This window comes from Sebastes umbrosus, chromosome 8 (assembly GCF_015220745.1).
Source record: "Sebastes umbrosus isolate fSebUmb1 chromosome 8, fSebUmb1.pri, whole genome shotgun sequence".
NCBI lineage: Eukaryota > Metazoa > Chordata > Actinopteri > Perciformes > Sebastidae > Sebastes > Sebastes umbrosus.
In genome coordinates this window covers 13,073,838-13,088,337 of record NC_051276.1, presented here as the reverse complement: position 1 = coordinate 13,088,337, position 14,500 = coordinate 13,073,838, and the positions used below count along the sequence as shown (strand labels likewise).

General features: G+C 38.4%; 1 protein-coding gene across 2 annotated transcripts; it reads left to right on the top strand.

Moving 5' to 3' along the window:
- The first annotated feature begins 1,488 nt into the window (after nucleotides 1-1,488).
- LOC119492918 (mothers against decapentaplegic homolog 4) lies at nucleotides 1,489-14,059 on the top strand. Of its 2 annotated transcripts, none has more exons than XM_037777797.1 (10): nucleotides 1,489-1,710; nucleotides 5,177-5,596; nucleotides 5,732-5,906; nucleotides 7,044-7,295; nucleotides 7,870-7,977; nucleotides 8,088-8,138; nucleotides 8,653-8,836; nucleotides 9,942-10,110; nucleotides 10,447-10,585; nucleotides 11,205-14,059. In XM_037777797.1, exons 2-10 carry the CDS (start codon nucleotides 5,357-5,359, stop codon nucleotides 11,414-11,416), a joined length of 1,530 nt encoding a protein of 509 aa, XP_037633725.1. In that variant the 5' UTR covers nucleotides 1,489-1,710; nucleotides 5,177-5,356; the 3' UTR covers nucleotides 11,417-14,059. The 2 variants fall into 2 exon arrangements, with proteins under 2 accessions (XP_037633725.1, XP_037633726.1); XM_037777798.1 differs by lacking the exon at nucleotides 1,489-1,710 and adding an exon at nucleotides 3,597-3,708.
- The last annotated feature ends 441 nt before the right edge of the window (nucleotides 14,060-14,500 follow it).

The window sequence follows — 14,500 nt, the reverse complement described above, 5'->3', positions numbered from 1 at the left end:
ACAAAGAGAAAGAGAGATGATAGACAATTAAAGTCAAATTATGGGAGCATGCCAAGTACATTAGCCACCAAAGCTGATAATTAATCATCATTGTGCAGCTTGTCACTGGGTAATATTCACATCTGTAATTGGGACAAATTGGTAACCAGTGGGGCATTTAAAGTTTGTGTGTGTGTGTGTGTGTGTGCGTGTGTGTGTGTGTGTGTGTGGATATAATGATAAAGGCAAATTGAGGATAAACAACGTCTACTTTTGATTCCAACTAAACATCACAGCAGCTGATGCAGCACTTCACTAATTAGGACCTCATTAACAGCAGAGGAGAACATAAAGTGTACAATGAGCAGCTGTGGTGTTGGAGGTAAAATAAAACTGTCTTGTCATTTTATACAATTTAAATTAAACGTATAATAAACTGAATCTGGAAACATTTCCCTCTGCTGCCATCATGTTTGCAGTTGTTTATATGCTATTAGAAAATATTTTTGTCCTAACTGCAACCTATATATACAGTATATATATATATATTACTTCTTTGTACATACAACATTACTGTTTACACCTCTGTGTACATATTTTAGTTCTTCTCATTATTACTAGATTCCTGTTTACATCTTCGTATACATATATTTCTTCTAATCATTCATATACATATTACATCCTGTTTACATTCAGTTTTCCCATCTGAAATACTGCCATCCACAAAATTACAAATTTACATTTATATTACTATTTTATATTTACTTATATTTATATTAAGCCCCTCATTGCCAATAACTGCTTTGTTGGAATTGACAAATGATAAATAAAGAACCTTGAACCTTGAACCCTAGAAAACTAGAAACAATATATTGATGTTTATGTGGATATATATTATATATATATATATATATATATATATATATATATTATATATATATTTATATATAGGCCAAGGTGTGTGTTGTAAGGACATATTGATGTAATAGCCTGGATGTTACATTGTGTATGTTACAAAATACCCTAGTGTCCACAGTCTTACTGTTTCACAATTGCAATTTTTAGTTTCTATCTGTCTATCTATCTATCTATCTATCTATCTATCTATCTATCTATCTATCCATCCATCTGTCCATCTATCTATCCATCTATTTATCCATCTATCTATCTATCATTGTTTTTTTTCCCACCGGTTATCCTTTCTTTGTGATTGTCTTCATACCATATTCTTACAACATCATCAAAAATAACAGATTCTCACTATCAAAATAAGTTATAATATTAGTTGCCATAACTGTAGAAGGAGTAGTAGAAATAAAAGTAGATACAGAAGAAGCAATACATATATATATATATATATATATATATATATATATATATATAAAACGTAATGGTTATATTCGCCTAATATCAGCTGTAATAATAGTGCTATAATAATACTTTTATTTAATAATAATATCATTTAGTAGCTGGAACAGTTAAATATGAACACTTCATGTTGCGCGTGCGCAGCGCGCCACTGAAGGAAACAGTGAGAGGAGCGTGAAGAGGCTCCAGAGACTCGACACGGACTCTGAGCTTTGACTTGATCCTGAGCTCTGAGTGTGAGGATGTCAAGCTACATACATGCATACAAGGACTGTTACTCACCATGTTCCTGTAAACAGCTGGTGTAATCTCTGCGGAGGACTCAGGAGACGTAGAGGATCTGCTCATCTCACCGCTGGCACGGTAACTCAGCCCAGAGAGGCAGGGCTCTCTGCTAGCTTAGCTCAGTGCTAACGATAGCTATTTACAAACCTTTAATTCCTCTTCAGTTATAAACTATCAAGCGATCACTCGCCAACCAGTATATTTCATTGTTACATTACGTTATTGTGTCGCTACTTAACGAACTAGGTGGTCAGTAAACCCGTGTGCTGCGGTATAATAAACAAACATGACTGCTAACATGCTAGTAGCATGCTAGGCTAACCAGTGTGCTATCAACAATCAACGGTGCTAGCTGATGTTTCTAGTAGCATGGTTGCTAGCCAATCCGTTGTCAAGGTTTCTTAATAACAACGGGCGTTTCCGGTTAGGTTCTTCAGAGTAAAACTATACTTTATTTTATACTTTATTCTTTCAAGGTTGTTTTCATATATGCAATTTACAGTTCGTAATTACAATAGTTTATAAACCAATTTGTAAGTAGTTGAGTTTATAGACAAACGCATTAAGTACACTAGAGAAAACGACTTCAACATTAAAAATTGAGATAAAATTAAGAAAATAAATAATAATGATAAAAAAAGAAAGAATAGAGTTAAAAAAAAACAACAACAATAATAATACAAAAATAAGAAATTAATAATAAATAAATAAATAAGTTTACTTTTATTTCTACTACTCCTTTACAGTTATGGCAACTAATATTATAACTGCTACAACCTACTTTGATAGTGAGAATCTGTTATTTTTTATGACAATGACAAAGAAAGGATAACCAGTGGGAAAAAAAACAATGATAGATAGATAGATAGATAGATAGAAACTAAAAATCGCAATTGTAAAACAGTAAGACTGTGGACACTAGAGTATTTTGTAACATACACAATGTAACATCCAGGCTATTACATCAAGATATCCATACAACACACCTTGGTATATATATATATGTATATATATATTAATGATACAAATAAATAATATAATTTAAAAAAACACATAACAAAAAAAATAATAATAATACAAAAATACGAGAGTAATAATAGATTAAATCAACAAATAAGTTAATAGAAAATAAAAAGAGTAAAACCATACTTGAGTAGTAATCCACATAGTAGCAGCTGAGAACACCTGATAGATAAAGCATTTAAATACATTTTACAACACATATTAGTGGCAAGCAGATATGCTTAAAATGCATTGTGAGTAATGCGCCTCTAAATTATATGTATCGGGGCATAACAAGTTAATGCTATGGATAATTATATCAGTAATTAATTTATATTTCGGTATGACAGATTAAAGGTAATAATTATAGTTAGAATAATTATAAATACTATTAATTATAGTTAGACAAATTTAGTAGAATTTAATTAGAGTATATTTATGGCTCAATAAGAAAGCTGGTCAATAATTAATAATTGACTTATGGAGAAGGGGTGGGATTAAATTTATATTTCTTCTCACTCCTTTTCGAATATGTAAATCAAAGCATCAAGTGTTTGACAATTTATTTTTCTTATGCTTTTCATTGTATGTAAATACTACTTGTTTCCGACTGTCCACTTGTTGATATGATCATTCTTTTTCTTTATTTTTTGTTTGTATTCTACGTGTTCGAAATACATTTTGAAATGAAAAATTAAATGCATTTACAACAGACTAAAATTACACTAATTAGAAATTGAATAGTTTCTCAAGTTATCTGATGTCATGTTGTTAGCCTGCAACACTTTTAGTCTTAAATATTTGCCAATAGTTGACTTTCATATTCCTAATAGTACACTTAATAAGGGTTCACCTTTTAGCTGTTAAAAACCTTTATTTTGAAGACAAGTCGTGCGTATTTCCGTTTAGATGCAGTAACTTCCGCTGACTAACAGCAGCCAGAGTGGCGCCGCTAGCAGCTCGCGACAAGAGGCAGGCGAGGACAACAACAACAACTTAACACTTACTTCTATCCTAGAATAACCTGCTCCAGGGGTTTATTAACTCAAATGCAAATAAGATCATTTCTGCTTGGTGAGGCCCTTATGTCGTTTGTGAGCTAGCATTATTATTACACTGCTAAAAAGGTATAGTTTCTGCTGCAGAAACAGAGATATTGAGTGTTTATCGGTTAGGAAGTTAATCTGTCATCCGGATTTGCTCAACATTACAGCACAATAGCACCATGGCATTAACTCAAACACGGAGGAAGTATCCAGCCTATATTTGAAACACCTTTCTTGGTCAGTTGTACACTTTTTATTAATTAAGTTACACCTACAGCTACAATTTATGCCATCTAATACAACAGCCCTGCAATAAATACCTAAATCCATCTGTCATGTAGGTTATAATGTTCAGGTTTTGTTTAATATTTGTATTCATTGAGGTGGACAGAGTATTAGAAAGTCCTCTCTTTATAATGTTATACAACTCAACAGCATGCTAGGGCTGCACGATTATTGTGATCAATATTGAGATCACAATTTTGATAGAATTAGATTTGTGACGGTGACGCTACAAACACATGACCTTATAGAATATGATGCATTGCTGCAGATTAAACTACTCAACAAGATATAAAGGAGTTAAAATGCAACATACACATTAATGCAGCAGTAATATTAAAGCTGCAGTGGGTAGAAATTGAGTAAATATGATTTTAAAAAAGTTATTTTAAAAAACGGTCACTGTATCCTGACAGTAGTACACGAGACAGGTAATCTGAAAAACAATCATGTGCCTCTGTGTCCTCCGGTGCTCCTAATGGCATCTGAAAGATTAGTGTACTGTTTAGCTGTAAAATGAGAAATATTGTGATCTGGCAGCCATGTTGAGATCAGTTATGGAAATACCAAGCACCGCCCACCAGCCGGAGCACAGCCAATAGGAACGCTCTCTCTCTCTCTCTCTCTGAAATGACCTGTGATTGGCCAAAGTCTCCCATCATGGGCTAGATTTTCTAAAGCCTGAAAACAGACATGATGAGGTGCAGAAGTCTAGTTTTCTCTTAGAACACTTGAATGACATTATGCTGAAAGGTTATTATGGACTTTTTGGCAAATGATGCCAACAAAAATTGCCTACTTAAGCTTTAAAGTTAAATGCTACAATCTTGTGCACTTCTGGAGCAAAATTAGCAACATTAAGAGCTAGATAAACAATTTTTTGCTCTTGATTTAAACATAAACAGACTGGTTGTATAGATAATATCTATACTCAAAAGTGAAGCCAAAACATCTCGATCACCAGCTGGTGGCTGGCTGTTAGTTTAGGAACTGCTGCTTGATTTGATATGCAGCAGTTTTCTATGAGCAGAACGCACATTTTAAACGTCAATATCGCAGGCGATCATGCTCAATTAATTGTGGGACGTTAATTGTAAGACGGCAAAATTGTAATCGCGATTTAATATTCGATTAATTGTGCAGCCCTAACAGCACCACAAACTACAGCCACAACAGTTTTATTGAAAACTTGTACGTTGTCCTCTTTATTTCAGATCTTGTCTCCGTTCCTCCTGATGCTGAGAGGTTTGTGGTCACACATCTGCCTCAACTACAGCTGAATTGCTGTGAAGATTGTGTCTGCTCCGGCTTCCTGATTAAGTGAAACTGTGTCAACAACATATATATATATATATATATATTGTCAGAAAGTGCAGTCGGACACAGAAGTCAAGATGTCCATCACCAACACGCCTACCAGCAACGATGCCTGCCTGAGCATTGTGCACAGCCTGATGTGTCACAGACAGGGTGGTGAGAGCGAGACGTTTGCCAAGCGGGCCATTGAGAGCCTGGTGAAAAAGCTGAAGGAGAAAAAAGACGAGCTTGATTCCCTCATCACAGCGATCACCACCAATGGGGCCCATCCCAGCAAGTGTGTGACCATACAGAGGACACTGGACGGACGGCTGCAGGTAGGGCCATACAGTTATCTGGATCATTCACCATTGAAGCCATTTTTAAGCAATACGTTTGATCTCAGTGAGTTTGCAAATGAATTAACTCTGTTTTCTTGTATTCTTTCTCCCTGTTGTTGTTTTTGTTCCCAGGTGGCTGGACGTAAAGGCTTCCCTCATGTAATCTATGCCCGGCTGTGGCGGTGGCCTGACCTGCATAAGAATGAACTGAAGCATGTGAAATACTGCCAGTTTGCCTTTGACCTCAAGTGTGACAATGTGTGTGTCAACCCCTATCACTATGAGAGAGTGGTGTCTCCTGGCATAGGTGAGTAACAGGGAGGTTTTCAGTTAGTTAACTTTCTTAGTGTTTTTAAAATCCGGTCAAATGTATATGGGGTTCAGTAGAACCCATTAAAACTTAACAGAAATAAAAGAAATTCAGTGTCAGTTCTCTGTTATAGCATACTCAAGTGAGCTGAGACCAAACGTTGCCTTTAAAGGAGGATATTAATGTAAACACAGTTTTGATAATAAGTCTGCAACACAGTTAGATTAAGGGCTAAAACATGCAGAATTACTGGTGCAATCCTGTAACTTTACCTAAAATCATTCAACTAATGTGACTTTCCTTGAAGTCTAAGGGTGTTTTCACAATTGGTCCCTTTCAGCCCTCCAAACGAACTCGGAGCGATTAGTCAGCATTTTTTGCGCATATGTGAACACTCCAAAAGAACTCGGACCCCTCTGAAACGAATCACACTGAGACCTTTTTGGGAGGTGGTCTGAGTACGGTCCGCTTCAAGTCTGCGTTGCTTTTCGCTTAACCTGTGCAATGTGAACACAAAGCACTCCACGAACTGATACTTCGGTACCAAAGTCAATGCCATGAAAATGTGACTGTACTCGTTTTTCTACAGTACCACAGGTAGTCTACCGTATGTACCGTCGGGGGTCAAGGCTAACGGCGTCCCGGGTATGATAGAAAATGTGTTGGATGTAATCTCACTATCGACTAGTGGTGTAACGGACCGTTCCATATACGCCACACAGACGTTTATGGGCTTAATGAATTTATTTCATTAGGACGGCACAGCAAGCGCCGCGCTCAAGTAAAAAAAACTATGTGGGTTTGAGCTCCAGAGAAACTATAGTGTGAACAGAAAGAGAACTGAGGCACCATCAGAGCTTAAGTGGACCAGAAAGAGAAAAGAGTCCTCTTTCGAGTCCTCTTTCTGTTTGTCCACTTTAAGAGGACTGAGTTTGATTTGTTTAAAAAGGACTATATGTGAAAACACCCTAAGTGGCATTGCATTGTGCATGTGCCTGTTTAGATATTCCCTTTGTTGTAGATGCCTATTTTAGTTAGTCTGTATCACAAGGGATTATTTTTTAGCAGTGCAGATAAGAAGTCAACATTGTCAGTAACCTATTCCACCTCTTCATCTTTTTCCTCGGTCCACAGACTTATCAGGACTGACATTGACAACCGGTCCCAGCTCTGCACTGATGGTTAAGGATGAGTACGATTTTGATGGACCACAGAGTCTGCCCTCAATCGACGGAGGTCACTCCATCCAGACCATCCAGCACCCCCCATCCGCCGGCCGCCCGGCCCCCTCTGAACCATTTGCGACCCCAAACCTGCTCCCGCCCGCTGAGGCCTCCACCTCTGCCTCAACGTCATCCTTCCCCGCCATCGCTGCTGGATCAGGCAGTAAGATACAGTTGTAAAATATCCCTGTGTATGCTTGTTTGTCCTCATGTCTGTGTCTGTAATAAGGTTATAATAGTTTTGAATTTTCAATTAGTTTTTATTTTAATTTTGAATGTTCGATTTCATTTTAGTTTTGTTTTAGTTTTCAGAGTGTCTTGCTAGTTATAGTTTAGTTTTTATATATTTAGTTTTACAGTAGTTTTAGTTTGTTTTTGTCGGGGCCAGGTATAATATCTCAGAAGTATGTAGCTACGTATATGTACAAAATACGAATACAAAATTAGTTTTTCTTTAAGTATATATTTTTTATTTAGTTTCAGTTTAATAAAAATATTTTTCCCTGCTTATTTTCATTTTAGTTTACTATAATAACTCTGGTTTGTAATTGACAGCCAACCATTCTTTCTTACATTGTTCAGAAAGAGAATGGTTTTGGACATGTTCACTTGAAATCATTCATATTTAAGACATTTTCTGCTTCTGTTTTGTGAATTATTGCAACAGCAGCAGATTTGTGTACTTTTTAATCGTTCCATCTGTGGATCTCTGACTTCTGTTCTCCTTTTCTCCTCAGGTGCCAGCGCAACCTGGTCTAGGAACAGCAACTTCACCCCCAACATCCCCCACCACACCAACGGCCATCTACAGCATCACCCTCCTATGCCACATCCGACACACTACTGTAAGTCACTACAGCTGTAACTTAATCCACGGACAAAATTGCATACTTGAATTACATTTTTTGCAAAGTTTGTAATCGCTGCCATTACTCTCTCTCTGTGTTTCTCTCAGGGCCAGTACATAATGAGCTCGCCTTTCAGCCTCCTATATCCAATCATCCAGGTGAGAACACACAATCCACAAGTACATAAAGCCTGGACAGAGAATTTAGGTCTGTTGTATTAGAAAACTGAGTGAACAGTACATCTTTCTTTGCACATTTTTGCCCAAAATTGTATTCACAGAGTACTGCCCTTTTTGGCTATCATCCTGGCTAAAGGCTTTTCAACTGCTTCTAAAAGTGTGAGACTAGATTAGCTATAAAGCTGTGTTGATATGCTCAGTTTGATTGCCTCGGTGTCAACCTTTGATTGTCAAAATGGCAAATTTATGGCAGTTAATCAAAACTGCTGTAGTTTTTAGTGTTGAAATTATTTAAGTTAAACAAACTGATTCAAAATATCATTTTTGAATGATGGTTTCAGCAAGTTATCAAATGAAAATGTTACTTGGTTGTCTTAATCTCATATCTATAATTTGAAAACAAAAGTCACAAAAGTTTAATATTACCTTGACGAGGAGCATTTTCCACTCATGACTTAAAACCACTGACATCCGGTCCTCTCTTCTGTTTCAGCTCCTGACTACTGGTGCTCCATCGCCTATTTCGAGATGGACGTTCAGGTCGGGGAGACGTTTAAGGTGCCCTCCTCTTGCCCCATCGTGACGGTTGATGGCTACGTCGACCCGTCAGGAGGAGACCGTTTCTGTTTGGGCCAGCTCAGCAACGTACATCGCACTGAGGCTATTGAGAGAGCAAGGTAGGGGACCCAGTTACCCTCAATATGTAGAGTAAAACAGTTAAAACCTTACTGCTAATGAACTCTCTGAAATAACATGGCATTTTAAAATAGAGAAAGCTTTTTTTTTTACATTTGAACAAGAAACCATCTTCTATAATAAAAGCAAACAACATGTGACATTTTGTCACTGGTGGTTTCTTTAGATGTACGTTGATGCAGATATAATTATCCAAAAATATTTAAGGAAAATGCATTTCCATATCTGTGTTTTGGTTGAAGATTAACTGTATATCTACCCATTTGAGACACCGTACTATAATATGAGTACCATCAACACATCAGTTGAAAGCTCAGAGGCACATGTTGATCCAAGATGACACAACAACACCTTCTTTACATTTGGTTCCTTTCATTCCTTCCTGTTTATTTAATAAGACTCGGTCAAAACCGAGTATATGGCTGGACCGTGTACGGTCTGTCTGTGAATTTGTGGCTGAATTGTCACACAAATAGTCAGTGGTCATGTCTATAATGTTAAATCTACTGGTACATGTCCACCAGGTCTGGCAAGGACACTAGAAGACGCGCCGCTCCACTCAACTGGCCCTTTCTAGCAGTGACGTTTCAAACAGGAAATAACATGGTGGCCTGCTCGCAAACTTTCTGTTATTCCGTCTAAACAATGCACCAAAATCTGCTTCTGAAAACATTTTAAGCGAGAAATAGGCTATGCCACCGCTTAATCTGGTTTCATTTTAGAACTACATCGCCTAGTTTGACAGCTTGGTCCAAGTTTTGTGAGCCAGAGGGGCTCATTCTCATAACGGGATGTTGCCCGCCTTTTCATTTTGAAAAAGCAACAGCCAATGAGGAAACTCCAACACTCAACCGACTAATCGTGTAACTTGACACGTCAGTCAATCTTCTTTTTTACCACTTGTGGCGCAGTATGTTTCATGAGGAGCCCTTTGATTTGTTATTCTACCAGCATATGTTCACAACAATGCACAAGATGTGATAAACATTTAGGGCAACTGTGCATTGAAACTCATTGGCACTATCATAACTCGTATTCTTTCCCTGTTTCCTTTATTCCCCTCTTGTCCTTTTTCCTCTCTCCAAGGCTTCACATTGGTAAAGGGGTCCAGCTGGAGTGTAAGGGCGAGGGCGATGTGTGGGTGCGATGCCTCAGTGACCACGCAGTCTTTGTTCAGAGTTACTACCTGGACAGAGAGGCGGGCCGAGCCCCTGGAGACGCTGTCCACAAAATCTATCCCAGTGCTTACATCAAGGTAAGCACACGGGTTATTGGACTGTAAAAAGAGGACATATCTCAGGGTTGACGTTTCATAAAATGCTATTTGCAAGCTCCAAACATCCCTTTCCATGCAGTCTCCTCAGACATTCTACCCTTTACATTGGTTTCATACAGTAGCTGTGTGTATGTCACATAAAATGTTCCCCACACTGCCACAGTTTCCCATCTTTTCCACTTCTGTCTCTCATGGACACAGCCATGCTCTTACTGAGGCGCTGCCTGAATGGCAGCTTGTGGCGGTATTTACATTTCTCCTGTGCGGGGACTATTTGCTGCTGAACAGTGTTTAAAGTGTCTTCTCTCCTGCCAGGTGTTTGACCTCCGTCAGTGCCACAGACAGATGCAACAGCAGGCTGCTACGGCTCAAGCAGCAGCCGCAGCCCAAGCAGCCGCTGTGGCCGGAAATATACCTGGACCCGGATCAGTTGGAGGAATAGCTCCAGCTATTAGTAAGATACTCTAACTGCTAATACAGATGCACATTCACGCATATGCTGTGTTGGAAATCACATACTAACATACTGCTTACTATATACTCAATCGGTATGAACTGCATACAGGGCTGGAGAACTGTAGGAATGGCCATAATGTTTAATTTTCACGCTACTATTTTTTAACGCATATTGATTCCTACTGGATGATAAATATGTGCTTATATTTGCTTCATTGCTCCAAAGCTGAACGTTTGCATTTAGTGTTTTCCTCTAAATGCTTAAATGCAATGTTTTTATCAGAGACAAGTATTTAATAGTAGGGCTGCAACTATTTTCATGATCAGTTAATCTGACAGGAATTTTCCTGATTAATCACTTTATCATTTGGTCTTTTAAATATGTCCAAAAATAGTGCTCAGTTTGACATATTCAGATTGCTTCGGTCTAAAGATATTCAGTTTACTGTCATCAAAGTCTCAGAAAACCAGCAAATATTTTTGTTTTTAGTTGTTTTAATCCTGATTTTAATATAATTCCCTTGTATATTGGTGCAGATTTGAATCCATTGTTTATGACACACATATGCAGCATCACACTGACCTGATTGCCGCTCCCTCTTCTCCCTTCCTCTCAGGTCTGTCAGCGGCAGCCGGTATCGGGGTGGACGACCTAAGGAGGCTGTGTATTCTCAGGATGAGTTTTGTTAAAGGCTGGGGACCCGACTACCCTCGCCAGAGCATCAAGGAGACCCCCTGCTGGATCGAGATCCACCTGCACAGAGCTCTACAGTTACTGGACGAGGTCCTGCACACTATGCCTATAGCAGACCCACAACCTCTGGACTGAGATCCTTGCAGCTGCAGCATACAGTGGCAATGGAAAGTCTTCCTCAGTGAACTGTTTCTGGTGGAGAAGCCAGTGAAACAGCTGCGACACTGAAGCTGAAAAAAATACGTTGAGGTGTGTTTGAGGCACCTTTGTGCACTGTGGCCCCTACTTTTGCTTCTTTTTTTTTTAGCAAGAGTGACTCTAAAATGAGCCAAAGCCATATATTAAAGATATATTTATCTATATTTTTGATAGATGGCTTTGATTTGTGATGACTGGAATGATGAACTGTAGGACTAGAAAAACACGTCACAGATAACAACAGTTACAACATGCACATAGATGACCTGCAGATCCCATGAAACTGGAATGTACAGCGACTACTCGGTCCACAACCACCAACTACTGACAGACATTAGATTCAGTGAACAGAGAGAAGATGCGAGTGCTGTACATGAGAGGGCTCACATATCCAGCGTCTGAGCACCAGAAGTACTGCTGGTTTTCTATTGTCACTTTCCACTCAAGCTGTTACAGACTGCTTCACAACCGATGGGATGACAAGTTCAGCCAACTGTCAGACTGAACAGAAAAGCAGCAGCACTCAAGAGGATAGGCGCTCGACATCATGCTGGTCGCTGCCTCTCAGATACTGGACAGGGTTGAGGACCACCCAGCTGCTTGGATCAGGTCAAACTAGACATTCACAGACATCCACGAATATCACAGGGAATGAAGTGACAAACACCACGCCTAAAGCCGACTCTCAAAGTCTGTGGACTCTTCTAGGTCAGGTATTGTCGAGTACGAGTTTGGACCTTAAAAACTGGTTGTGGACCTGGTGGGTGTCCAATGACGAATATCCCCCCTCCTCTCCCCCCCACACCTTCTCAATACAACCAGATTATGCAGCAAAGGAAGATCCGACAGTTGAGGTTTTGGACCAGACAATAATATCCGTCTGTGGCATCATGACATACAAAGTTGAATCGCCCATTGATGATACAATATATCAGTTTTTACTGACGTAACGCCTTTACACACCAGGGGCATATGTCAAGGGCTTTTATTGTGAAAGGTAAGAACGGAGTGGATCTGGTCTGCGCTACATTTGTCAAGGTTTGTTCTGGTTCGGATGGATTAGTGTTGTTGTTTCATAAATATAGGCGCAACTCAACCTCGCTTTTTCACCACGTAATATTCGCAATCTGTGTGAAAGTACTCACGACAAAAACAACAGTTTGAAAAAATATAGGCCCTGTTCAGACCTGGCATTATCATGCGTGCTGAGTGACAGACAGTCAGTCTTAGATGTTTGAGATTTAATCTCGGTAAAAGGAACAGGGTTTATCAGAGGTTTGGCAAACCAAAGTACTCATTACTCAGAAGTCTACCGAGTCTAGTGTGATCAAGAGAGTGAGAAGTCCAGTCAGGTGCTGGACTTTGCCCCAGTTGCGTTCATTTGGAAGTTTTTTTAATTGAATTATAACGGTGATTTTTGTATTAATTTCAACTGTATTGATTTTTATCTCCAAGCATACCCGACTCCACACTAGTTGAAAATCATTGTACTTAAACATCTTATGACTTGCAGCCCACTTACAGTATATATACTACTTGATCCAGGTCTCATGTGTATAGTTTACTGACAAAGATACGAGAATTTAAGACCCAGCAATATTGCTATATTTTCTTGGTTTTATTTTTGTTACTTTTATTAATTGATTTGTATTATATTTTTAGCACTTTACTTTTTTTTTCTTCTTGTTTTTAACTCAATAACCCTAATTTAGAGGTGGTGGTGCTGCGATACGGAAAAGGGAGTGAATAGTTTGGTTTATATTTGATGTAGGATTGTGAGCAGAGGCAACTTTGTGATGCATTTGTATTGAAAACATATGTAACACTACGACATCTTTCTAATATCTGTTTTTGCCCTTTCACTCTATAATAGGCATTAATAGGGTTTCTTTTTGGCTGTTCTGAGTTTTCTTTTTTGATTTGCAGTTTTTCTTTCCTTTTTAATCCATGTAAATAACTTTGTTTTTGAAATGCATGTCAATGTTTGCATGACTTTTAATGTCAAATAGAGCCCTTTATTCCTGCCCCCTTTTTTTAAAATAGAGTACTTCACTTGCCCTGCATTACACAGGGAAACTGGACTATCTGAGGAGAGTAGAAACCAGCACCTGCTGTATACTGGAGTGGTACAGAGGGAAGCTACATAGTCATAACTGATGGCAATCATCCAATTTTAATTAAATAAACTCAACTTTTTAGCAGCCGAGCTCCTACAGAACTGGCAACCTGTCTCCAGAGACCTTGTTTGTATACAGTAACTCCATCAGTTATTAGTGTGCAGCCTCTCTTTGGAAGTAAAAGCATGATATCTTCTCTCTCGCAGGTGTTGAAACAGGTGAAGGTAGATTGTCGCACAGAAATAATTAGATTTCAACACGAATGCCCTTGTCTCCTCTGCCCCAGCGCTGCATGTGATACATCCTGTTACTGTTTTTAAAGGCATTTGTTCGAGATTACACACATCGGTTAAGAATACACATTTAATTTACTCATGTTCATCATATTTTTCACACCAAACTGCCATACAGTATATTCTGTATAATGACAAGACATTTTTAAAAATGAATGTCCCTAAACACGTGTGTTGTTTTTTGAACAATGCTGTCTTGGTGAAAAACAGATGAAATGGAAAAAGACCAATTGGATTCTCCAATGTTTTGTCATCACATTTTGCTATCTAATTGATTACGCAAAACTTGATTATTTCACCCTAATTTGAAAAACATTGTTAAATTTTGTCCTACATCAGGGATTAAGAGTCAAACTACAGGATTTATTCACTTAATTATGCATCCGATCGATCGAATGGCAGGAAACAGGATATTTTATGATTATGTTACTGAAAGATGCTGAATTCTGTCTGGAGAAATAATCCGTTATGTTCTGTTGTGCTTTGAAGGTGGACAGATGTTTTTTATATTACTTGCAGTTATTATAGGAGCCTATAAAGACACGGCTCAAATGAGTTGATGTTGACTACTATGACAGTTTGCAGATATAAATTTGACCTGTATTTCTTAT

What these genes read in the sequence shown, in the direction of transcription:
- LOC119492918 (XM_037777797.1), top strand. Translation starts at nt 5,357, where the DNA reads ATGTCCATCACCAACACGCCTACCAGCAACGATGCCTGCCTGAGCATT. An exon ending in AGTGGTGTCTCCTGGCATAG is followed by an intron (nt 5,907 to 7,043) that starts GTGAGTAACAGG and finishes CTCGGTCCACAG; the next exon opens with ACTTATCAGGACTGACATTG. An exon ending in AGGAATAGCTCCAGCTATTA is followed by an intron (nt 10,586 to 11,204) that starts GTAAGATACTCT and finishes CCTTCCTCTCAG; the next exon opens with GTCTGTCAGCGGCAGCCGGT.